Consider the following 25,861-nt stretch of genomic DNA (forward strand, 5'->3'; position numbering starts at 1 on the left):
AGCTCCAGTGATTTCTAAATGGCATGGGACAGTTTCCTACAGTGGGGGAACTAACAAGGCTGCAATCCCTTGGAATCTGCAGCAGAGGATTAACAAGTACCTCTTGGAAACTTTCCAGAGCCTCTCTCTGGAGGATTCCCTGCAGGTCTCCATGTCCATTAATACCCTGCTTGGCCCTGCAGATTAGCTACACAGGGCAATGTTGAGCCCACAGAAAACACTACCTGCCTCCCACTTTTCGATTCCGTTCACAAGCCATAGCAACTTACCCGGCGTCATCTGCTTCCTGCTCCCCGTTGAGCATTTCTGGAGTGGAGAAAAGTTCCTGGCTGCCTGCCCCACTGGGTGACCCCGCTGGGAGCACCACATCCTCTTCTAGCCCAACTTCTTCATCCACAATTTCAGCCTCAGGGTTACCCCCTCTTTCAGCTGCATGCGAAGTATCCATGGGGCAATCGGCAGTGGAGGTGGGGTCACCACTGAGGATAGCATTCAGCTCCTTATAGAAGTGGCAGGTCTTAGGTGCACCACCGGAGCGATGGTTTACCTCCTGCGCCTTATGGCACGCCTGCCTCAGCTCCTTTATCTTCGCTCTACACTGATGTGTGTCCCGATCATAGCCCTTTTCGCACAAGCCCCGAGAAATTTGCCCATATGTGTCCCGATTCCTATGAGTCACTCACAGCTGCGACTGAACAGACTCTTTTCCCCATATACTGATCAGATCCAACAACTCAGCGGTGGTCCAAGTGGGAGCACGTTTGGTGCAACAGCCAGCCATGCTCACCTGGGAAGCTCCTCTGGGAAGCCAGCAAACAGGAAATGAGATTTTAAAATCCCAGGGCATGCAAGAGGGAGGGGCAAGTTGACTGCAAGGCAGCGGAGTTCAAACCGCTGACCAGAGCAGCAGCATGAGAATCATGGGATACTTTCTGGAGGCCAATAAAATTGGGGGAGGGGGGGAATACAAACAAAAAAACCTGGTGTCTACACTGGCTGTTTGTCAACAATAAAGGGAGGGGAAAAGACGACAGTCTCTCGTAGGGGTGGAAGTTTTTTGTCACCAAATCTAGGCTTTTTTTTTTTTAAAAAAGGGACCTTGCAGTTTGTACACTATCACTATTTTGTTGCCAAAAGGCAGTTTTTGGCAACAAAACTTGACAGTGTAGACAAGCCCTTACAGAGTTAGATCGACATAAGCTGCTTATACGTAACTCTGTAGTGTAGACCAAGCCTTGATCATGATTAAAATCAGTTCTACCCCAGATTTTCTAGGTCATGGAGAAGCCAAGGTGGCTATGCAAGTCTGCTAGTTTCTGGTTTAAACCGGCTGTGTTATGCCTTCTGCAAGGCACAGCTCAGAATTGACATTCTCTACCCTACAAAATAAAGCCCAGCTTTCAGAAGTCCTACTCATGTGTCCTCTGGCCAAAAACACAGTTCAGAGCTTAAGTAATCTAAGCAAATATAACTGTACTTTTACCTCTTAGCTAGTGACTAACTGTTTTGATGTTAAAACTCATTGCACCATAATGCAATGGAGAACTCAAAAGAGCAGGACAATTGCAATAATTCTACTCTAGTTTCAACAAGCAGGAGTTTTTAGAAAGATTTCTTTCAACCTCATTTAATTTATGCTGAATTTGTGCACAATAAAAAGAAAACTATCTGTACTCTTCAACTGCTCTTCTGATACAGAAAAGGTTTCAAAGTTTTAGTTTTATTTGTTGCTTACATTATAACTATCACGTTGTAACTTTTAAAAAAAAGGAAACCAGATATGTATATTTTGTACAACTCAACTGAGGAGAGAAGGAACGCTGCCTTTCCAGCCTCGGTTTAAAATATATCCCTTTAAATGATGTGCAGTTTAGCTCTACTGGTAGGAAAACAGCAGACAGTCATGGCAGGGTCTATGTACATTGGTGTATTTTGCTGCATGTCTTCAGACACTAAGGCTACGTCCAGACTACCCGCCGTATCGGCGGGTTAAAATCGATTGCTCGGGGATCGATATATCGCGTCTCATCTAGACGCGATATATCGATCCCCGAGCGCGCTTATATCGATTCCGGAACTCCATCAACCCCAACGGAGTTGCGGAATCGACAGGGAGAGCCGCGAACATCGATCCCGCGCGGTGAGGACGGGTAAGTAATCCGATCTTAGATATTTGACTTCAGCTACGTTATTCACGTAGCTGAAGTTGCGTATCTAAGATCGATTTCTCCCCGTAGTGTGGACCAGCCCTAGGAGAAGTGCACATCTTGAAGTGGCTTGTATCTGCTCAATGATTTTAACCCTTCCCTCCACCCAAAAACACACTTTACAAAAAGTGCAGTTTGTTTGTAATGTATCCTTCCACTGTAAGAAGTAACTCCCAATAAAGAAAAAATAGGGAACCGTTATATACACCTTTTCTCTACTGTCCTAAATTACAGGTGACATTTGGGAGAATTAGGAATATTTAAATTTCATTACTTCCATTCATGCCCCTGAAGCTTTTTCCATACTCTCTTTTGTCAATGAAGTTAGCAAAGGTGATTTGTGAGAAGTTATCCATCTTTGGATACAATTTGTTTGAGAGCTTAAGGGCATTTTCTGCTCCTTCAGTTTTACTTCACATCTTTATGATTTTGCAGTATAAGCAAACAATAAAGAACTGGATGATGATTACTGCCTTCAGGTGATTAAACAAAGTACTCCTTGTGAAAACCCTTCAGCTATGATTGAAAAAGTGTGCTCTTTCAGAAGACCTTTACTACAAGAAATGTTTGGGTAAAAAACAACCAAAACAAAGCTTTCCATTCAAACTCAAAAGGCTGCTTGAGCTCATCCTCCACTTTAACTTTTTGAGGAACACTTCCTGATTAGTTGTTAGAAAATTAAATTACATCCAAAGCATTACATTTTACTGTATTCTCATTAACAGTTTCATCCTCTACCAAAAAAGGACAGTGAGCTATACGGGTTTTCACAGTACTTCCATTCCTCAGGCAGCAAAAAACAAAGGACAAAAGTAGTGCTGGAAAAGGCAGAAGTGAATATTGATTACAGAATTAACTGGTTTTGCAACTAAAACCTGTATGCATTTTTTTTTTAGTTACTTCAAACCAGAGGTTATGACAATTTATTTTAACTACATTGGTCTTTTTCTGCCCTCACCCAAGAAACAACACAGGAATAGGGATAAACTTAAGTTTTAACGTGAGGGATGAGGTCCCAGGAGTACCCTGTTGGGAACTGGGGCACAAATGTGACACCGGAAAGGTTCACTCAGAATGCAGCTTTGGACAACTGGTGTCTCCCGCTCATTTTTTAATAAGAGTTTAAATACTATCAATCAACTATATCATGAATGACAAGCCTGTCTTACAGTACAAGTCATATGTTTGTCTGGCACAGCTCAGAGAACACATGTTGCTTATTAGATCTTAGTAACTCAAAAAATGTGCTAGGAAAATCTGGAGGGATACATAAACAAAATTATCAGAATGATGATAAGCCAGTGGTTTATAAGTTACATGTCTGTTTGTTTTAAGTTAAATATTGAATTCCAATTCCCCCACATTCCAAAACAGCGTAATTTGGTTTGTTCATTAATTTGGAAGTTTGTCCCTTTGTACCTCATTAAACTGTAAAAATACAGAATCAACATTTTAAAAAGCCTGTTTTAGGAACAATGTCCTATCCTAACTTCCCACTTTTTCCTGGAAGCTTTTGACAATTTGATGGAGATCTGAAAAGTAATATAACAGGAGGTGCAGTTTTTCCTCTCCTTATCTGAAAGGGAGGGAATTTTAATAGTCAGATTTACAACCCCATATTTGCGCAGCTCGTGTGTTTTTAGACTGCAGCATGACCTGCATTTACTGCAACTGACTACAGACTGTCAGCTTGGGGTGAGCATTGCTGTGCAGTTCAAAGGTTTTCAGTGGGGGAGGGTGCCCCATCCCCATCAAGAGCCATTAAACACGTTAGCGCATTTTCCATCCTCGCCAATCCTAGCGATGTCCCAAGGACAGACGAAAGGGCCGGACATAGCGACAGCGGTGCAAGACCTAGGCGCGCACCAGGCCCACCCAACCAAGGTACTTTGGGTCCCGCGTCCTGCTCGGCGATGACTGGGAGCGGGAGAGGTTCGGGCCGCCCATCGCCGCGGGGTCCCGGCGCCTAAGGACGAGCCTGCGCCAGCTGGAGCCGAGCTCTCCCCAGCCAGGGGCGTCGGACCCGACGGGACTCGAGCTCAGCGGGGGTGAGGGGTTAACAGGTCAAATTCGGGTCCCGCAGACCCGCCCCGCGCGGCAGCCCGACACTGAGTGGGGGGAGGCTGCACGACCGCGGCCTCCCCGGCCGGAGCGAGACCCCTCAGCTCGACCCCCGCACAGCCCCCCTGGGGGGAGGGGCGGCTGGCGGTAGCAGTTAGAGGTCACCGCCACCCCCCGGGGCCCGACGCGAGACCCGGACACGTCCTCACCATCCCGGCGGCGCGCGGCGGCAGCGGCCGCTGCTGAGGCTGGCACAGGCGAGCGGCGCGCGGCGGCGGCTGGAGCGCGAGGAGCCCCCGCGTGCTGCCCAGGCGCTGAAGGGGCCGGAGTGAGCAGTACATGGTGAGCGGGAGCACGGAAGCCGCGACACAGGGGCCGGGAAGGGGGCGGGGCACAGCTACTTTCTGACAGCAAGTGCCTTGGGGAAAGGAAGGCCCCACCTCTAGGCAGACCAATCAACAGCCGGGAGCGGGAACCAGGAGGCGGGCTCAACCACGCGGAAGCCAATTGACAAGCGGCTAAAAGCGCAGCAAGGGGTGGGGCCCGCTCCTGCGCGGTAGCTCTTGGAGGCTACTACGCATGTGTGAGGGAAGCTGAGCATGCGTATTAGCAACTCAGCTGCTGCCTTTCGTGGGGCGAGCGACAGCGCAAGTAACGAGCGCGTGGCTGGCGAGACCCCGGGTGATGGGGCCCAGGGGAACGGCGCCTCGGTGCAGGGCCGGGGCCTGTAGAGGCGGGTCGCGGTGAGGTGACGCCCGCGGCTCTCACATCGGTCACCAGGGCTCAGCGTGAGGCGGGCTTCGCTCGGGGCCTGGGGCCGGTCGTAGCTGCGGCCGCCGCCGCCTCCGTTCATGGCGCGAGCAGGAAGAAGTGGCAGCCTGGGCCGCTGTTGCCGGAAAACAGCCTTTGCCTTGGGAGCCCCCGCCCGGGAGAGTTGCTCTGAGCGGGCGGCAGGTAGGAGCTGCCCGGCCCGACTGGTGTAAATGTTAACACGGAGCGAACCGCTGCACCGGGAACGGAGATCCGGGCCCCGCCGCCTGAACTACCGGACACCCCGGTGTTGGGACCGGCGCAGCTAGATCGCAACGTCCCGCTTTCTCTCCAGTCAAGACGCCGAGCCGCGCGCCGGCAAGCGCCACCGAAGTTTAATTTTAAGATGCTTAGAGAATAAATGGTAAATCCCTTCTTGATCCTTTGAACATCTCCACCAGCGCCTGCTTCATTCCTGGGAACGCACCTAGGCAGCGCTTGACAGAAGCTACCTTTCTTCTCAGTCGTGCCTTGTCCTATACAACTGGCAATCTCTACGGCCTTGCTTTAGTGGCATTTGTTTTTACGGAGCCTGTACTTGCCCTTTCCTTTAAACATTAACCTAAATTTCATAGCTCAGTGGTTTGAGAATTGGCCTGCTAAACCCACAGTTGTGAGTTCAATCCTGGAGGGGGCTATTTAGGGACTTGGGGATTGGTCCTGCTTTGAGCAGTGGGTTTGACTAGATGACCTCCTGACATCCCTTCCAAGCCTGATATCTAAGATTCGTGACCACTCATTAAATCTTGATGCTGTCAGTACACAGACCCAGGGACAGAACATTGTTCATGTACCAGAAATATTTGTGCACATATAACCTAGTAACCCAAGATAGTTCATTTCATGAGCTGCCATGAGAAAGGAAGCACACCTGAATAGGCACCATGTCAGACTTAGTAATGGAACCACTGAGGGTTAGACAACTGGCACAACTGTTTTAAGTAGAAAAGAAAAACCAGTTGTCTCATATTTAAGATTGGACTTTGAGTAAAGAACAGTTAACCTCCACCTCTGAAAGGTGGCTTTATGCCTTCCTTTTACTTACAAGTTTTTAAGCTGTGATAAATCATCTCTTCTTTCAAGCAACATATTTCCAGGTTGATCATAGTAAAATCAATTTCTAAAAAATGGTGAAGTGCCTGTAACTCAACACTAGAATAATCTGCTATGTACTGATAAAGACGGATGGCTGAATATAAATTAAGAGGAGTCAGTCTCATAAGGGTTTAGCAAGTTCTGTACTAGCAAAAATGTTGCTAGTATTTGAGATATGAAATGGATTACTATCACTTAATCTGTTGGGGAGGGGGCTGGGAAAGGAGAGTCTGAGTCCAGGTGGTGGCCCCTTTATCTCCATGGAGTCTGCATGTCCCTCCTGAATGAGCCCCAGCTACCAGATGCTGACTGCCAGAGCTTTTACAAAAAGCATACAGTTCATGCCTCCCTTAAGAGGCCCACCCCACAGTTTTAAGAACTACTGATCAAGAGTAAAGGAGCATTTTGTAACTCAATTTTAGAGAATTACATATACTGTACTGCAGTCCTTTTGTCAGTTAATAGAAAAGGAATTCTTTATGCAAATACACAACAGTATTTAATTACAATATTCATGTTTGTCATCCCCACTCAGATTAACAGACAAGATGTATTTGTGTGCTAAGGACATTCTGTAGTGTATGCTTTTCATTTTATATTGTTAACATTAAGCATGATACATGTTTTGTAGCAATATTAAGCTATAAAGAACCCTGTTCTATAAATCTGATCCTTGGTTTATTTCTTGGTTGGGAGGAAGAAAAAAGTCCTTTTCTAGGGAATTCACTCTAATTTATCCATCCTCAGATATATGGTCCATAGGAATATTCTGTAAATCTTTAATTTTTCCAGTGGTTTTGACTTGACTAAGAATATGTTCAGTTTATTCAGTCTACGTTTGGGTGGAGGATATTTGCTCAAAGGAAAGAATTTGCCTTGTAATAAAATAATCAGGTTTCTTCAAATAAATAAAAATAAAAAAGCCCTACAGTGCACTAATTAAACATAACAGATGCTTTAAATCTTAGGTTTAGAAATTCAAAGTTACAGTTCCCACAGCAACTATAAGATAAATAGGTAATGTGCAACAAGACAAAGATACTGTCCTGGAGGCTCAACTTTAAATCACACCCCTAATCATGAAATGCAAGTCTCAAGCAGCACATTACAGTAGCCCCTTTTTCAAAATAAATGCATTAAGTTTATTTCAATGTGTAGCGCTCCAGAAGTTTAAAAAAAAAGCAAAAAGAAGAAAAGCTGTAACAAGTAGGCAAGGCTGTTTTAGATTATTTTATTTTGGTATTAGTTCTGTATGTTCACGTCAAATGTTTTGACAAAGGGATGAAAATCAGTGTACAGCTTTGCACACATTTGTTTAATGGTGATATGCTAGCCACCAAGCACAGCATCAGTGAGAAATCTCTAGACAGCATTCTTCAACCATCACTAACATAACAGTAACTTTCTGAATAACACAATACTTATACTTCACGTATAAGCAAGCTCTGGCAGACATATACATAATTACATAAATTGATTTAGACAGCTAACTATCATTAGTAGGAACGAATAGCAGGTGGAACTGTTGCACAGTCTTCTTCATTTAAAGTTTTGTCAATTACAGGTCTGTAACTCAAAGTAACCTAAAAATATAAAACAGTGTCTTAATTAAGGCAAAGCAAACCACTGCATCAAATCCAGAAGATTGTGAATATTTTTCATGCTATTACAGCTAAATCCCAATAATGAAAAAGAATTGGAACTGGCCTATTCGAAAAAATAGAATTGGTCAAAAATTGCCAGTATTGTGAAAAATTTAAACACAAATTTATATAGTTCCTTAAAAAAGTTTTTTTTGACAGAACTTTAGTTTTTTCATTTCTTGTACTGGATCAAAACTAGAAAATTGACTCAAAGGAAAAAAAAACTTGCAAATGTTTAGTGAAAAAGCAATTTAAAAGTGTTTCAAATAAAATAAAAAAATCTTGCTTATTAGAGCTGGCCAGAGTTTTATTTCTAATTCTAGCCTCCTGAGCCAGCAGGGTCTTGGAGCATTTAGAGGCACAGTCTGTCTTTGAGGGAAGAAGAGTGGTAGATACACTGGAGGGAAGGGATGGGATACAGAGGGACCTAGACAAATTGGAGGACTGGGCCAAAAGAAATCTGATGAGGTTCAACAAGGACAAGTGCAGAGTCCTGCACTTAGGACGGAAGAATCCCATGCACTGCTACAGACTAGGGACCAAGGGGCTAGGCAGCAGTTCTGCTGAAAAGGATTAGGGATTAGAGTGGATGAGAAGCTGGATATGAGTCAGCAGTGTGCCCCTGTTGCAAAGAAGGCTAACGGCATTTTGGGCTGTATAAGTAGGAGCATTGCCAGCAGGTCAAGGGACGTGATCATACCCCTCTATTCGACATTGGTGAGGCCTCATCTGGAGTACTGTGTCCAGTTTTGGGCCCCCCACTACAAGAAGGATGTGAAAAAATTGGAAAGTCCAGTGGAGGGCAACAAAAATGATTAATGGACTGAAGCATATGATTTATGAGGAGAGACTGAGGGAATTGGGCTTTTTTAGCATGCAGAAGAGAAAAATGAGGGGGGATTTGATAGCTGCTTTCAACTCCCTGAAAGGGGGTTCCAAAGTGGATGGATCTAGACTGTTCTCAGTGGTACAAGATGACAGAACAAGGAGTAATGGTCTCGTTGCAGTGGAGATTTAGGCTGGATTTTAGGAAAAAAAATTTCACTATGAGGATGGTGAAGCACGGGAATGGGTTACCTAGGGAGGTGGTGGAATCTCCTTCCTTAGAGGTTTTCATGGTCAGGCTTGACAAAGCCCTGTCTGGGATAATTTAGTTGGGGGTTGGTCCTGCTTTGAGCAAAGGGTTGGACTAGATGACCTCCTGAGGTCCCTTCCAACCCTGATAGTCTATGATTCTAAGAGTGCCTCATGCCACTCAACAATAACCCTTCTGGCCAAATAAGGAGGTTAATCATTTGGAGGGGGAGGTGATCCTCAGTACTTCACATTGGAGGGATACTGTAGATCAGTGGTCCCCAACATGGTGCCCATGGGCACCATGGCGCCTGCCAGGGCATTTATATGCGCTCGCCTAGTGCCCAGCAGGGGATAGAAGCTGCAGCCCCGCACCTGACGGGGACATAGAACTCAGGCTGCGAGCATGATGTTCTCTGTTCCCAGCAGGCGTGGGGCCCACCTAGCGCCCAGCAGGGGAGACAAGCCACTGCCCCGTGCCTGACAGGGACGGAGAACTCCAGGGCTGCAGGCACCGGTGTTCTCTGTCCTCACGGCTTCTCTCTGGATTCATATATTGTAATATTAAAATAATTTTCATATTTAATGTACAAATACAAAATAAGCATTGAAAAATTGTTGGCACCTGCCACACTTCTGAAAACATGAATGTGCTACTGGCCACAAAAAGGTTGGAGACCATTGCTGTAGATCATCTCAGGAGGGAGTTTGTAAAACCACAGATTTTTAATACATTTCTTTTTGAATCCATAAATGATTTATGCTAAGCATCAAAACATGCATCATCAGTGCGTAATGATAAGAATGTTGAACTAAGCTGAAAAAACTATTCCAATTCCTACTCCAAGTGCAAAGTCAATTGCTAAACACCAATTCAGTCATAGTCTCCAGGAATGGCTCTTCTATCAACTTGTACATTTAGTTCTTCATATACTCAAGAATTAGTGTTGTAATTTAGAAAAACTCAATGTGGTACTTTATGGAAAATCAACTCATTTCCACTGCAATCATGCAATTTCCACCCCACTGACAGCAACAGGATGAGACAAAAAACCCTCCAAGCCCAGAGCCAACATACCTTCCCAGTCTTGACATCCACATAAGAAAGGGTGTGTTTTCTCCAATGCTCTTCAAATGGTTTTTTCTGTTGCCCTTGGATTGGCTTGGAAAAATCATATTCATCTATTCTTACCTAAGCAGTAAAAATAAAGTATTATGCTGTAGACCAGGAATTGCATTTTGCAAATGCATTTAATAACGTCCTTCAAGATTAGGTCTCTTCTGATTATAATGCTATTATATCAAGTGTAGGCTAATATTAAGCTGTTTTGCTAAATTTTATGTCAATTCCTGCTTTTATTTAAAAACCATTGCAGAGCTTCAGCAAGTTAAGTAGGATTGTAACTGAGTTTGTGGAAATTCTAGAGCGTGATGTCTGCATATAATGTTTAACTCTTTTCAATCCTTTTTATGTATCCAGTGACCACATCATTACTGTTCCTATCTTCTTTATCAGTATTTCAAACTGTAAGATTCAATAGGACTGACTAGGAGCTGTGCTTTCATCACATCAATACCCAGCTGATTCTGGTTACCGAGGTACTGATCGAGGGGTGTGAAAGTGTCATTTGGATTTACTCACATTTCAGACCACAAACCAGTTTCACAAGCTTTAAGCCAACATTAGGAACACTTAAAAAAATCTCTTAAATAAGAATCTAATTTATGAGAGTTTTAGGAATAAACAATGCAGACTGGGGGGAAAAAAAAATCACCCCCCAAACTCAAGTACAATTAAGACCAAGAGATATTTGTTTATTGACAAAAGTTGGTCCCATGTATGAAAAACATGTTTATGAAGCTAAAATGTTATAAAGTACATAAGCACCTTGTAGTCTTCTCTGGCATGAGCACCACGAGTTTCTTTCCGAGCCTCAGCACCATATACAGTTTGCATAGCACACAGCATCAAATTTTGCAGTTCCAAGGTCTCCACTAAGTCAGTATTCCACACAGTACCTAACAAGATATTACACTACTTTGAAAAATATTCAAGCAACAATTTTAAGAACTTCAGCTCAATTTTTCTTTTTGTTGGTACTTAGGAAACAGAGCACAGGAGTCACAGTGCAAGCTTCGCTATGCAATTATCAATGCATCTGTCATAGCCTGCAAAGCTCTCTTCCAGTCTTGCATCTTTCATAAACTAACAATCTTGCTTAACTGTGCAAAAGTATATAGTGGTTTTGAGATATGTGCCTGTGACTACTAGAGACCATTGTGAGACCAAACTCAATTACCTCTCTGGTCAAAACGACATATTATTCAAGACTGAGCATGCCAAAAACAAGGTGGAATCTTGCAATGCTATATGTCAAAACACAATTCTGTCCTCTAGTTTGTTTCAGATCACAAGATTTGGCTGCAAATTTAATTAAGGTCACTTTTCAAAAATACCCTTGGGGGTAGCTGGACAAAAGAGCTTTTCCAGCAGAATTTTATTAAAATCCTCTATTCATATAGGATGGATACAGTCTACCTCTTTAGGACACTGTACAACCCAATTGCTGGGATCACAAGTGTACTAGCATCATGCAACTCATCCCTAGGCTCTAAGTTCTACATCAGGCTTTTCCTCTTCTTGGTGTTTGGTAAGCACTACAGCCTGTAAGAGGGCCACTTCAGAATGTTCAGTTTAAGGCACATCTCTAAAAGCAGCTACAGAAGGAGAAATTGCAGAAAGGGAAAAAAAAGAATTTACAGATAATTAAGTTGTGTAATTTTGTTTAATAAAAAAAATAGGATAAGAGTTTAAGAAAAAGGTTTAAATCTTCCTTAGAGAGTTCAGCAAAACTGGATTTGTGTGTGCACTGTTTTTCAAATAAATATATACCTGAACATTGTTATTGATAAGAACATGTTGATATTATGCTTGCACAAAAAAACCCCGTTTTCATGATTTATTTATAATAAATTGAGAAGACTACAATAGCCTTCTGTGTATTTGAGGTGGAAAATGGTACACAAGTTCCTTGGGAGGTAATATTTTCTATAGTAAAATTTGAAAAGTGTTAGCTAGCCTACACAAAGTAGAAAACAAAAAACTCTCATTCAAGAACGCCTGACTTTTTCTAATCTACACACACATCTTTAAAACATTTAAACAAAATCTCTTTAAAATGTTTCCATGCGAATTCACAATAGTCAAGACAACCAAATAATGCTTTGAGACTGCGGCTCAAGCTAACTGATTTTTATACCTAGCTCTTCTTTTTAGCTTAAAATACCTTTCAATGTAGCACACACACACACACACACACACTTGGAAAACAAGTACACCCATAGGTAACAAAATGAAAATACTCAAATATACAAACCATTGTAGAAGTATTTTCTAACAATATCTCATTACCTCTGTCAAATGTCTTCAGGTCATCCAAATCACGATAAATGCGGCCGAGTTTCTCACAGCCTTCTTGTAGTACTGAGCCTGTTCGGAACACTGCGGCATGACTTTGCATTGTCTGAAACACATCAAAATAAAGAAATAGTGTACTTACAAAAACTGTAAGAAGTTTTAAGAAAGACATTAGAATTTCTCTTGTAACCTCAACAGGTTCTGCAGAATTTTAAGCTCTCTTTTAAAATTTCTAGTCATTATGGTTGCAAAAATATTCTGTATGTGAAGTGATGCCACGCTGCCATCCTGAACAGGAAGTCTGAAATACTTCTAAGGACCAAATATCCCCCCTCCTCATACACTTCTGCAGATATAGCAGGCCCTAAAGCAGAGGTCCCCTTAGGAAGGCACAGAGAAATGTTTGAGGGGGGCATGGCAGGGCCTGAGGCATCCCCCAGAGGGGGCAGGGAGGGAGTGCCACCAAGCCCTACTCCACTCCAAGCTCTGTTCTGGCCCTGTTCCCAGCAGCAGCTCCGGCTCCACCCCTAGCCTCAGCCTCCAGCTGCAGTCTGGCTGTAGCTCTACCCCTGGCCCCGCCTTCATCCCCCCATCTCAGTCCCCTTACCCGTGTCTGCATCTCTCTCTCTCTCACACACACCCACCCACTCCTACACCTCCTGGGTGCCATGCCTCTGCTCCCGGCAGGGAAAGGAGGAAGGCACAACCCTGAAAAGTTTTGGGACTACTGCCTTAAAATCTGCAAAAGCTACCAGGATTCTACAATGCAGTGGAACAGACTATAAAGGTGTCTCAGCAGGAAAGGCAGGACAGAGTGACAGAAATATCCAGTTATTCTGGGATTGTGGGTAAGGTTTGCGAACAGTACCACCTTTTTATTCACCGAATTGGATCCCTGAACAGCATACTGATACTAGGTGCAAAGGTCACCAGTTTTGCTACCGCCTTCACTGGGTTCACGCAAGGCTTGATACATTTGGAAGCTCCAATTATTATTTTGTGATATACAGAATTTTAAAGCGGTCTGACTAAATCAATGAAAACTTTTGAATCACTGTGAGCTCAACTTTCTTACAAAAAGAACAGTCATATTTCTGGTGAAGTCAATTCTGTTCCGAGTGAGGTTCAGGAACACTTTAAAATGCCACAAGTTAATGTTATGACTGCATCCTAAATTCCAAAAGGGCTTCCGATCACCTTCCCAACATTTTTGCTTACACTTCAATGTGCAATTCCAGTTCGACATGAAATGCTCTATAGCAGGGGTCGGCAGCCTTTCAGAAGTGGTGTGCCAAGTCTTCATTTATTCACTCTAATTTAAGGTTGTGTGCGCCAGTAATACATTTTAACGTTTTTAGAAGGTCTTTCTATAAGTCTATAATATATAATTAAACTATTGTTGTATGTAAAGTAAATAAGGTTTTAAAAATGTTTAAGAAGTCTCATTTAAAATTAAATTAAAATGCAGAGCCCCCTGGACCGGTGGCCAGGACCTGGGCAGTGTGAGTGCCACTGAAAATCAACTCACGTGCCGTCTTCGGCACGCGTGCCATAGGTTGCCTACCCCTGCTCTATAGTCTTTTACCTAAGGTGGATTAAAGTTCTTGAAAGTACACATAGCCTATGTTTCATTCAGCATCACCTCACTAGGTTCTCTTACAACTAAGAAGAACATTCAATGAAAGCATTCAATGAAATTAAAAGGTGGTACTCAACACAGATAAGAGGGAAATACATGTTGTAAAAAAACAAAAACAAAAGTAATTAGACTGTGGAACTCACTGCTACAGGACATTGTTGTGGCCAAAAACTCAGCAAGATTACAAATGGGATAGGATAGGATATATTTACGGATAACAAGAATATCCACTCAGAGAAAATAGTTTGGAAGGGATATTAAATCTCATGCTTTAGGTCTTATGCCAATCTCTAGTAGAGATCAAGATGAAACTTAATGTGGTGGGGGAAATTATACCACATGTGTTTACTGCAGGGTTCTTATACCTTCCTTTGAATCATATAATATGGTCAGACAGAATATGGGACTTAATGGACCATAGGTCACATTCAGTATGGCAGTTCTTAGGTTCCTAACTGTTGAAGTGGCTGTCTTACTACATTTCACGTTACGTATGCAGTGTTGTTGTAGCCGTGTCAGTCCCATGGTACTAAAGAGAAACTGGGTTAGGTAATAACTTTGTTGGTCCAATAAAAGATATTACCTCACTCACCTTGTCTACATATTTCATTTTTAGTCAGGTGTTTCCTATAGGAAGTAACAATCTTGGCTACCAGTCAGATCTGTGTATGACAATTTGCAAAGCAGTCACAATTCTTGTCTGAACATACTTACAAAATATGGTTATAGATTTGGCTTCTGGAGATAAGAATTTAGGTTCTGGGTGCCCAAACTAAGTGATGAGCACACAAGAAAACCCCTTATGGGTAACACGACAATTCAGAACTTCCGAGCTCTAGGATTTGCCATCAGGTGCTGAGCTTGAAGCATGGGTAAAAGAGCAGAACAGAGCAGTCTCCTTGGTAAATATAAAAATATTTCATTTGGACAGAGGTCTCTCCTATCAGATCACAGACAAAAAGTAGGTCAGAAGAGGAGTGACTGTTTAAATTAGGAATAAGAAATGCCATCTCTCTCTATTTGAAAGAAAAATGATGATATTTTGGGCAGCTGATTGGAGAAGGATCTTTGTATGGAAAAAAGGTTGATTTTGATAAATTCAAAAGTTTTCCAGAGTTTGAGCTTCAACTCTACTAAATAGCAACTCAGTTTTCATAAACACCTACAGTATATTTTAATATCAACCTCATCTCAAAATACTGTGCTAGAGTCATTGGTACGGAGATCCTTACCTTTTGCATATTAAGCCTCAGTTCTGATGTTCTTATGTTTCCATTGGCAAATCGCAGTTTGTCAAGATTTGCAACAGATTCTTCTCCGGCATTTGGTTTAATTGAAGGAACTGGTTCTCCTATTAAGGGTAAGCATCTTCAGTTTTCTTATGCAATTATTTCAATAAAATCAAGATTCAATGATCCTCAGCCTGTGGCAATTTTACACAGCAATAACTATTTTTAGTTGCTTATTTTATAATTTTATTTTATATTTATCTCAAAATAAGAGAGCCTGTCATTTTTTCTTGATGTTTCTGCCACTAAATTCATGTGTGATCTCAGTCAAGTTACAGCTTGCCAGTACTATGCTTCAGTTTCCTCATCTGTAAAGTACAGCTACTACTCACTTGCCTCATGGAGATGGCAAGGCTCAGTTCATTTACATTTATAGAGCACTTTGAGATACAAAGGAATCATTAAGACTACAACGTATTAAACTTAACTGTGATGTCTAACATAGCATTTTTAACTTTTGGCAGGAGATAAACCAGGATGCATAGATGAACTAAAACATTTCAAAACAGGCTTTCCATACTACCACCTAGTATGTAGTGTTTTACAGCCTGAAAATGGTTTAAATATTAGTGCCAATTCTACAATAAGTTTGAAAATATATTTAACTAAAATAAAAGTGTAAACAGAATGTTAATTAAACTCAGAAGACAGACAACAGTAAAAATTCCAGGTTTTACTGTCACATCATCCTTCATAACAATTCACATATTGTCAGACAGCACCTCACCAATAAAACCAAGTTTTATCAGTGTTACAGAAGTATGCCATCCATCCAGTCACATTCTCTATTGGGTCCCAGGAGGGAATCTAAGGTCCATATTCCCAGAGTTTATAAATTATTGTGGGCTCCAGGACCCACATGTAAGCACATTAGGGCACAAACTGATCTCTAGCACGTAACTGATGGGTGAAATCTCAAACTCATACCGAGGGAGCAAGAGATGTATATCCCAAACTGAAGTGGTAGATAAGGATAGAGTGTCATCTCTACTCCATACATAGAGAAGATGCAATGGTGATCATTGCTGACAAGGAACATGTGGGGAAAAGTCAGATCTCCAACCTACAGATGGTAGGTAGATTCACAGTTCTCAGAGAAACAGATACACTTCCACATAGCTACAGCTTGTACTGGAGAGTTATAAATGGGGAGGGTCAGTGACAAGAATTAAGATCAGCGTTGGTCCTGTGAACTAACAGGAATTTCTAAACTTAATTTAGATATAATTAATTATATATGTTTTGGGTTTTAAATGTGATGTGTTCTATAAGCATTTAACTTAATCTCAACCTTAATGCTGGGTGTTTTGTGGCTGGGATTTAACATAATGTCCTAGACTTAACGGAAGCATAGGAAGTGAGCCTGCCATACAACCATGTTTAAATCCCATTTACTATCCAGGAAGATTAATTAAGCCTCTTTAATAAAAGCTAATCCAAATCAGATTCCTAGTTTCACTGCACAATGTTTCTGTAGCTTGGACTAGGTACTCTTCAGCCCCAGCCCTCTACTTCAGTAGATGTGATTTTAGTTTCAGGATCTGATACGTTTATACATCTAAACTAACCAGAAATAAAAGGGCACTCTGCAGAATCAGAAAATATTAAAATCAAAACCTGCAGTAAGTTTAGAATGTATTTGCTTTTGGATCAACCTATAGAATCATAGAAATTACAGTAGAAAGATCTAGGTATTAAGTCAAACTGTAAATTGCCTTCCAAATTCTCAGTTATGTTGCAAACTGACATGCACCCGAAGGAACGGATATTACGTTAAACTTTTAACATGTTGTATGTGCAAGGCTACAGCAAATGCCATCATCTCAGACTAGTTTAACATAAGAATAAACAGTATAAAATGAATCTGCACTGTATCATCCACCTCCAAATGTAGTATGTTGTAAGGCCTTGTTTCTTAAAACTTGTGATAATATTAGTAATGTTAAATTTCTCTGGTTTGGGAGAAAAGCTTCTCAATCATTTTCCAGTTGCTTTGGCAGAATATTTTCCTGTAATCAGATGTAGTATAGTGAGTTCTTGAACAGTCAGTAACACTGCACGTTACGTAGAACAGTAATAAAAAAAGCTACTGTGATTTTCTAATAGTCTAGCTTATAGCCCTGTAATTACTTGCTTAGATTTAAAGATATGAGAGCACTTTAAGGATGGGAATTTATAACAATTAGTCTTGATACAATTTAAGCTAAACTTGTAGACTCTTACCAGGCTTGCATAATTCTGCAATACTAAGGGCACAAGCACGACCAAAGACCACCAAGTCCAAAAGAGAGTTTGCTCCAAGTCGATTAGCACCATGAACAGATGCAGAGGCTGCTTCCCCACAAGCATACAAGCCAGGTACTACTTGATCTTTGCCATTCACATGTGTAATTACCTGTAATTTCAGAAGGAATTCACTCAACGTTTGCAAATTCATTTGTAAAATAAAGATCACTTGTACTACAGTGTCAAAGTTTTATTTGAATGTATTTGAACAACACTTACTTGTCTTAAAAGCATGATGTCAAAGAAATCCAAATATTAAGTGACAGATATAACAGGGGCGAAGGGGGCAGAGACTCCATGAGAATAATTTATTCATTGAAAAAAGTGCTATATAAGAATATGGAATTAACAGTTTAATTCTTATGTTTTGCCACCATCTCTGAGACACAAAGTACTACAATTCACCAAAATATTTTTGTAGTAAAATTCTAAGTATAGTGGGAAGAACACTGGACCTTTTATAATGCCAGGCCACATTCAAAAGGCAGAATTTTATCGCTATTTAAAAAACTGATTGAAAGGAACTAGTCCAAGCAATCTGACTGGTCCATTCACAGATTCATGCTGTCTGACACTGGGACTGGTTGCCATTAAAATTGGCATTTAAACAGCAGCAAACTGAAGTAACCAATTTTAGTGCAGAGATTGCAGTAGCAGCACAGATAATCCACATAACCTAAGCCCTTAATGATTTAAAGCTCAGGCCCGGCTATAATCCATTTTTAACTATACAGTACTACTCATCTGGATAAGCTTTCACATGGCTAATATAAAGAAATTCTGTAGATTTCATGCATATTGAAAGAATATATTTCATATTTTGCATATTGTCTCTTGAGTTCCAGCTCCACCCAAACAACCTGAGAACTGACAACTTGTTTACAGGACAAACCAAATTATGACATTTTGCAAGTTTTCCTTTAACATTATTACTCTTAAGGTTATGTAATTTAACATACTTGTATGTATAAATCTAATAGCATGCTCAGTTCACACTAATTTTACAAGGAACCAAACATTTCCTTTCTATTAGAGAAAAATGGTTTCACAATACTGATCTATGGTCGTTACCTGCCCTTTGTAGTTAGTAGGAATACCTCCCATATTGTAATGCACAGTAGGAAGAACAGGAATAGGTTCTTTTGTGACATCCACACCAGCAAATATCATAGCTGTTTCTGAAATTCCAGGGAGGCGCATTGCTAGCTGTTGTGGTGGTAAATGGTGCAACTGCAAGTATACGTGGTCTTTTTCAGGGCCACAGCCCCTAATGTAAAAGGAAACATGAGTTGCAGGTTGGAATACTGGCCTCTGCAGAATTCCCTCTATATAAAAGCACCCATTTCTAAAGCACCCTGACCATATTATCTAAAAACTATCTAGCAAGACTTTCATCTTAATGAGTCAGATGCATGGTGATGTGAAGCACTAATACCAGAAAAAATTCAGAATTTAAGTCACTTTATTTCTACTCTGTTTCAAGTAATCATTTGGAAGTTCAAAACTTAGATTTGATTCATGACCAAATTTGTGCAACTATTTATGCATCCTATTTAGAAAAACTAATACATCTAGAAGCACAGAAGAGGAAAAAAAATAACTGACATCCTTCCTCAACTTGTGTCCACTTTAAATTTCCTCTTCACTCCACTGTCTCTCTTACCATAATCATGAGATTCCTGTATTTTAAACCAAGTTTTCAGAAAACTTCAATATAAAGTCTTCTTGTCCTCCAAAGATGTTGGTGATATAGCAAGTTACAAGTAATTACCATACCATTTAGAAATTATCCAGTGAATATTAAGAACATCTGTGGTATTTTATGACTTCAGCAAAACACCAAAAAGTTATGGGTCAGATTTTCAAGAGCACAACAGCTCCTCCCACTGTTTTTCAATGTGAGCTGCTGTGTGCTGAGTGTTTTTGAGAATCTAGCCTACATGCTTTAATTTGACTACAACAAAAAAAAAAAAAAAAAAAAAAACAAAAAAAAAAAAAAAAAAGAGACTCTGGAGAGCTTTTCTGATTACCATATTAAAAGGGAGCTTGATTTCAAATTCAAGATTTTTGCCTGAAATGTATGTAAATTCTTCAGCAATCTACCAATTAAAACTGGCTGCTCAAAATGATCAAAAAAGACTTCCATGAACTATCAGATAACTCCCTATTTGCTTTAACGAAATGTAAAGATGTACTCATATCATAATGCCACTGAAAAATTAAACAAACCTTCCTTCACGGATTTCAATTGTCATAGAACGAGACACTACATCTCTGGAAGCCAGATCCTTAGCAACAGGTGCATATCTCTCCATAAATCTTTCACCTTCACTGTTAATAAGAATACCTCCTTCACCACGACAACCTTCTGTGATAAGACAGCCAGCACCATAGATACCTGCAAAGCAGGAAGTAACAATGTTATGAAATATTTACATGACAACTTTGTAATCAAATTATTGTAAGAATAGAAGTATAACACAAAAGTATTTTTTAATTATGGACCCATCCATGACACAGACCTCTTGGGATAAGGTCTCCTGTTCTTTGCAAAGAAGCTCTCACCTCAGACCTAACACACACCACATCAAACATGGCTTACAGGATGTTTATCCATAAAAGAGTAACATGTAAGGCTACAGAAAACTTGTAACTTGTCAAGACTCAATCCCTGTGAGATGTATACAAAGATAGTATTTACAGAATATGTATTTATATCGAAAGTATGTTTTATGGACTTGGAGTAAAAAATTAGTCACGGGGTAATGTGTGTCAGTGAAGACCCGTTCAAGTAAGGAGTTGTCACCCTACCTAGTCAGTCAGTGACCTAATGCAAGGTTCTATTGTCTCTCCTTGCCACATTCCAGAACAGTCATAAAAAAATATCAAAGACTACTGCAAATGATTGAAACCACTTGAAGGTAAGAAGGAACATTATAAGCACCTGGGGATCACTCTGGTTATGAATAAAGATAAAAGACTGTTTCAGTATACCGGTGTGTGGGGAAAGCCACTATGGATCAATCTACTATGGAAAACTCCTCAACAGGATTGTTTTCATGAAGGTTTGGATATGGGTTCTTGGGAAACCAGCCAGCTCCCAGCTCTACAACAGACTAAACTTTGGGGGTAAAATACACTTTATTAGATAAGAAAGCTAATTATTGATAAGTAGCGATCCAGGTTCACATTTTATTATTTTGTTTTGTACTGTAACTACTTGTTTTCACCACACTCTCGTTTCTAGTTGAATTCTTAATTTTCTTAAACCTACCATCTCATTTTATTGAGAGTGCTCACAAGTGCTGTGTGATTTACAGCAGTGCTTCTCAAAGCCAGTCCGCCGCTTGTTCAGGTAAAGCCCCTGGTGGTCCTGGCTGGTTTGCTTACCTGCTGCATTCACAGATTTGGCCAATCACGGCTCCCACTGGCTGCAGTTTGTCGCTCCAGGCCAATGGGGACTGCGGGAAGCGGCGTGGGATGTGCTGGCTGCCCTTCCCGCAGCACCCATTGGCCTGCAATGGCAAACCACAGCCAGTGGGAGCCGCAATCGACCGAACCTGTGGATGCAGCGGGTAAGCAAATCAGCCTGAACCACCAGGGGCTTTCCCTGAACAAGCGGTGGACTGGCTTTGAGAAGCACTGGAAGCAGTGGTTTAAGTAAAACTGGTAAATTGGGGTATATTGCACCTTGGGCACAGACAATCTAGAATTTCTGAGAATAACCAGTGTCAGGAGCTGGATATCACAAGAGAAAAATGCAAAGGGCCTTGGGGATTTAAACGCACCTATTATTAACCTTCAAGGAGAAGACAGGGCTGGCACAGCCCAGAGAAGAGTAAGTGAGCTGTTGAAAGTCTGGAGGTGTCAGGGACTGACACCCAGCAAAACAAGAAAGATTCCCTCTCCCTGGAGGCAGGGAGTAACAAGGTGACCCACAGTGCTGGCTATCATGAGAATAGTCACACCACTGAATACTCCAAAGTTAATGTTTTAAATTGTTTTCTATTATATTCCACATTGGGCCTCAATCCTCCTCCTCAAAAAGACTGTCGAAAATTTACATCTGTGATCTCCTGCCTAAGAAGGATTTTTGTACGAAATGCGAGGTTTAAAAAAAAGCCACAATTTGGACATAGAGTTACAGCAGAGACTTTTCAATTGTTAAAAGTTGACCTTTGTGAACATCATCCCTCAAACTGTCTAAAATCAATTGTTTTATTTATCTGTCCCAAAAGGCAATTAGTACTTCGAACATTTTTCCTGGGAGGGTGGTGAGTTACTTTGGGACTTGCTCACTATAATCATGTGAAACACAGTGTCTCTGTGGAGCTTGTAAAATCTGCAAGGTCTCTGTGTTTATGAACACCCTGTTGCTTGAGGACTTAACTCAGAAAACATACTGGATACGATTAAGGATTTTATGACTGTCTGCAGTTCCACATCTTTGCAGCTCCACTACTACAACTGGAAGGAAGGAGGAGGAGTGCAACAGGTATGCTTCTATTGCTCCCTGGGTCACCTGGGGAGTGAAGATTAGCTTAGTGAGTCTTGTCTTGTCTTCTCTTCTCTTCCCCCAAACTTAGCAAGACCCACTTGATCATCTTCACTCCTCTGGGTGATCCTGGGAAGTGAAATTGTTGGCCGATTAACAAATTTAAGGAATACTGACATTGATAATTCAATAATATAAATAAACTGTGAAGATGCTTTGACTAAAAAAGCCGTAAAGTGATAAATGATGGTAAATAATATATGTATACACAATGAAATCTTATAACATTATAGTTATAACAAATTTAAAGTTAGAAAATTCAAAGATCCAGAAAAACTTAACACCCACTCTCCAGATATCCAAGAATGACCATTTTACTCAGCTATCACCAAGTAACCATACCTCATCCACCTTTCAAATATGGACCATAAGCCTTCACTTCCCATATATTAAGTACAGGTCCATGACTACATTTAACCAATAGTCCCAAAGACACACTGTCCCTCACATCCACACCAACAGCTAGTCTCTTACCTTCCATAAACATTTTCTACAATTCCAGTATATAAAGGCAGCCCAATAGATTTCCATCTACCCCAAAAATGCAGATGCTGGAGGACTCCACATTATTTCAATATACCTTCCCTTTTCCACTCACACTGCAATTCATATATATAGTCAGTCAATGTACACAGTAGTTATGTCCCTGCACCTTCTGAAATCACAAAAACAGCACTACAATATACTTGGTAACAGCTTGCCAGGATTCAATTTAAATTGTTAGTTGTCAGTAAATGTTTATTTCACATGACACACAGAAATCAATGAAAAATATATACATAGGTAACAGCTGGCGCAAACAGCCTCTCTCTCACCTAGGACCTACAGGGATTCATGTCATGGGCCCTGCAATCACAGACAGCTTTCTGCAGTCCTGCTGTTATGGCCCCACACCCCCTCACCTAGGAGTATAGAAGCTGTTCCCAGGCAGGAACCGCTCAGCAGCTGGGAGCTAGTCGTCATGGCTCTAGCCAGCAACCTCTGCTCTCCCTACCAGGATCACAGGTTTCTCTGCACCACTCGACTGCACGGATCCAGTGTCACTGGCTTTACGGGTAGCCCTCTGCAGCTCTGTTGTCATAGCCCAGCTAACTCACTCACTGGCAAGCAACAGGGCTCTCCCCAGCAAGAGCCCTTCAGCAGCAGGGGGCTCATCCTCCTCCCTACATCCCTGGACAGGAATCTCTGCTCCCTGGGCCAAGACCGCGGACTCCCCTACACCTTCTACCTGGGTCTCTCTGACCTCTTGGCCACACAGAGAGCCCCCTGCAGCCCTGCCTTAAGGCTCTCCTTAATTTCCCACAACTGGGAAAATGAAAATTGTTTAATAAAAATTGATACTAATAGTCAAAACAATAAAAATCAAATTCTGCCAAGTCTGCTTATATACATTCAATTCACTGGTCAAGCATTGTGACAAAGTTCCTCTTCTACCTTGGTGGGTCCTGCACTTATTGGCAGATTTGCTCACCTCAGTGATATTCCCCTCAGTCTGGATCAACTCCTCCTGTGTCTGATCAGGAGTTGGGAGGTTTGGGGGGAACCCAGGCCCACCCTCTACTCCAGGTTCCAGCCCAGGGCGCTGTGGATTGCAGCTGTCTATAGTGCCTCCTGTAACAGCTGCATGACAGCTACAACTCCCTGGGCTACTTCCCTATGGCCTCCTCCAAACACCTTCTTTATCCTCACCACAGGACCTTCCTCCTGGTGTCTGATAATGCTTGTACTCCTTAGTCCTCCAGCAGCACTCCCTCTCACTCTCAGCTCCTTGTGCCTCTTGCTCCCAGCTCCTCACACACACTTCCTCTCCTCTGGCTCCTTCCTCTCTGATTGGAGTGAGCTCCTTTTTAAACCCAGGTGCCCTGATTAGCCTGCCTTGATTGGCTACAGGTGATCTAATCAGCTTGTCTGCCTGAATTGGTTCTAGCAGGTTCCTATTTACTCTAGTGCAGCCCCTGCTCTGGTCACTCAGGGAACAGAAAACTACTCACCCAGTGACCAGTATATTTGCCCTCTACCAGACTCCTGTACCCCACTGGCCTGGGTCTGTCACAGCATCATGAGGAGCATGGACACTACATCCAAAGCAAACTTATGTGCAGATCCTTAACTATGAAGATCTTGATTTCAGTTATTAGAATGTCTTTAATCAATACTGTATTTTTGAACTTTAATCTTATTTCTTTAGGAATTATCAACTGGATTTCTTGATACAAAAGCTTCCCAGGATTAAGAAACAAATGCAGTGTACAACCTAAGATTTAAAAAATTAAAGGAATAATTCATTTTTGTTATGTTAAAGCTAGAGACAAGTGGAGGCATTAGATTACAATTTTGAAACGTGAACCTAACTATATTTGGTACAGTGTTTAAAGCCCAAAATTAATTGCACGTTAAGTTTATACCAAAATGTACAACTTAAGTACTTTTTATACAACAGCTGAAGTATCTCCCACTTTCTTCATAAGACTCCTGAAGTCAGGATTCTGTATTTTTATTTACAACAGTTGCAGACATTAAAAACATCTAAATAAGTTTAATGAATGTCAATTCCTTGCTTGCAATATTAAATGTTGCAGAGGAACGTGCAACTTGAAACTAGATGTTAAGGGTGAGCTGAAAAGCTTTTAACCTGCTTAAGACACTACACCTCTTAAATACTGTAACACTGGGAGGTTTAATATTGTAGAGATGTTATTTTTTGAATACTTCAAATTCCTAGAAAGCAAAGAGTGCCTTTCTAGTCTTATACTGTACCTGTAGGGTGGAACTGTACAAACTCTAAGTCCTGGCAAGGAAGGCCAGCTCGTGTGACCATAGCTGTGCCATCACCTGTGCTGGTATGAGCAGATGTACAACTGAAGTAGGTGCGGCCATACCCACTAGAGAAAACATTTCAAAAATTAAAATTTGTCTGCAATATTTTCCTTACGAAATCAGTATAGAAGTAGTAAGATTTCATTAGGATGTTTAGCTTATTCTCTGCACTTTGTGCAACAGCAGATTTACAATTCAACTAAAGCAGAGGACTTTCTGCATAGCATTCAGTCAGCCACTGTACTCATTTATCACACATATTAAGCTTCTCACTAATTTAACCTAATGTGAACAAAATTGATAGGTTGTCTGCTGTGCAACTTGACCAAGTGGAGGATCATCTAGCTCAACTAATATCTGAAAAATAACTTGAAGCTAGTAGTTGAAAGAGGAATTGCACCACACTTCCTCTAGAATTGCTAACCAGGGTTCCTTTCAGAAGTTGTCAGTGGAATTATGTCCTACTAATGGGGTCAAGTTTTTGAGAGAGAGAGGAATCATGTGCCATTTTCCTCTCATACACACATTGTTTTACTTTGGGCCAGTGATTTGGCTCTCCTCAATTAAATACCAGAACTGTAGTTTTTTTCTGAAAATGATGTCTTTCTTCATGCAGAGTTCTTTCAGGAAGATAAGAATCAGAGGAGAAAGAACTTATTTCCATGACACTACCTCAAGTACACAAGTTTAATGAGACTAGTGCTGTTAGCAACTTCTGGCAGGAACAGCATACTACAATGCCCAAGGGAGATAAAAATAATGTAAAACCAGGATTGTACAACTAAGGTGCAATTTCCACAACTTGAAATAAAGTTTAGATAAAATTTCCAAATTCAATTGCATAAATTCTGGCAACTAAATTCATTTTTACATTAAAAAAGAAAAGTGTCTTGATTTTTCCAGAGGTTCTGAGCATACAAACCTCCTACTAACAGGACTGTGATTGCTAAATATATCTGAAAAAAAT

General features: G+C 41.2%; 2 protein-coding genes across 3 annotated transcripts in view; both read right to left on the reverse strand.

Annotated features, from left to right (window-relative positions):
- Nucleotides 1-4,642, reverse strand: part of FH (fumarate hydratase) — a 44,666-nt gene extending 40,024 nt beyond the window's left edge. Inside the window, exons 1-2 of one of the 2 annotated variants that reach the window (XM_050937740.1) lie at nt 4,478-4,571; nt 270-800 (exon numbers count right to left, since the gene is read on the reverse strand). Coding sequence is in view for 1 of the 2 variants with exons in the window: in XM_050937738.1 (XP_050793695.1) it covers nt 4,478-4,609 (132 nt within the window). In the remaining variant the exon portion in view is untranslated. Of the gene's footprint in view, nt 1-269; nt 801-4,477 lie in introns of both variants that reach the window. The other variant, XM_050937738.1, reaches the window with a different exon arrangement.
- Nucleotides 4,643-7,390: 2,748 nt separating this feature from the next.
- Nucleotides 7,391-25,861, reverse strand: part of SDHA (succinate dehydrogenase complex flavoprotein subunit A) — a 32,924-nt gene continuing 14,453 nt past the window's right edge. Inside the window, exons 7-15 of the mRNA XM_050942851.1 lie at nt 24,835-24,959; nt 19,752-19,920; nt 18,594-18,789; nt 17,460-17,631; nt 15,180-15,298; nt 12,303-12,414; nt 10,779-10,909; nt 9,969-10,082; nt 7,391-7,756 (exon numbers count right to left, since the gene is read on the reverse strand). Coding sequence (XP_050798808.1) covers nt 7,670-7,756; nt 9,969-10,082; nt 10,779-10,909; nt 12,303-12,414; nt 15,180-15,298; nt 17,460-17,631; nt 18,594-18,789; nt 19,752-19,920; nt 24,835-24,959 — 1,225 coding nt within the window. The 3' untranslated portion in view covers nt 7,391-7,669. The remainder of the gene's footprint in view (nt 7,757-9,968; nt 10,083-10,778; nt 10,910-12,302; nt 12,415-15,179; nt 15,299-17,459; nt 17,632-18,593; nt 18,790-19,751; nt 19,921-24,834; nt 24,960-25,861) is intronic.

The sequence above is a fragment of the Gopherus flavomarginatus genome, chromosome 2, assembly GCF_025201925.1.
Source record: "Gopherus flavomarginatus isolate rGopFla2 chromosome 2, rGopFla2.mat.asm, whole genome shotgun sequence".
In the NCBI taxonomy this organism is placed as follows: Eukaryota; Metazoa; Chordata; order Testudines; family Testudinidae; genus Gopherus; species Gopherus flavomarginatus.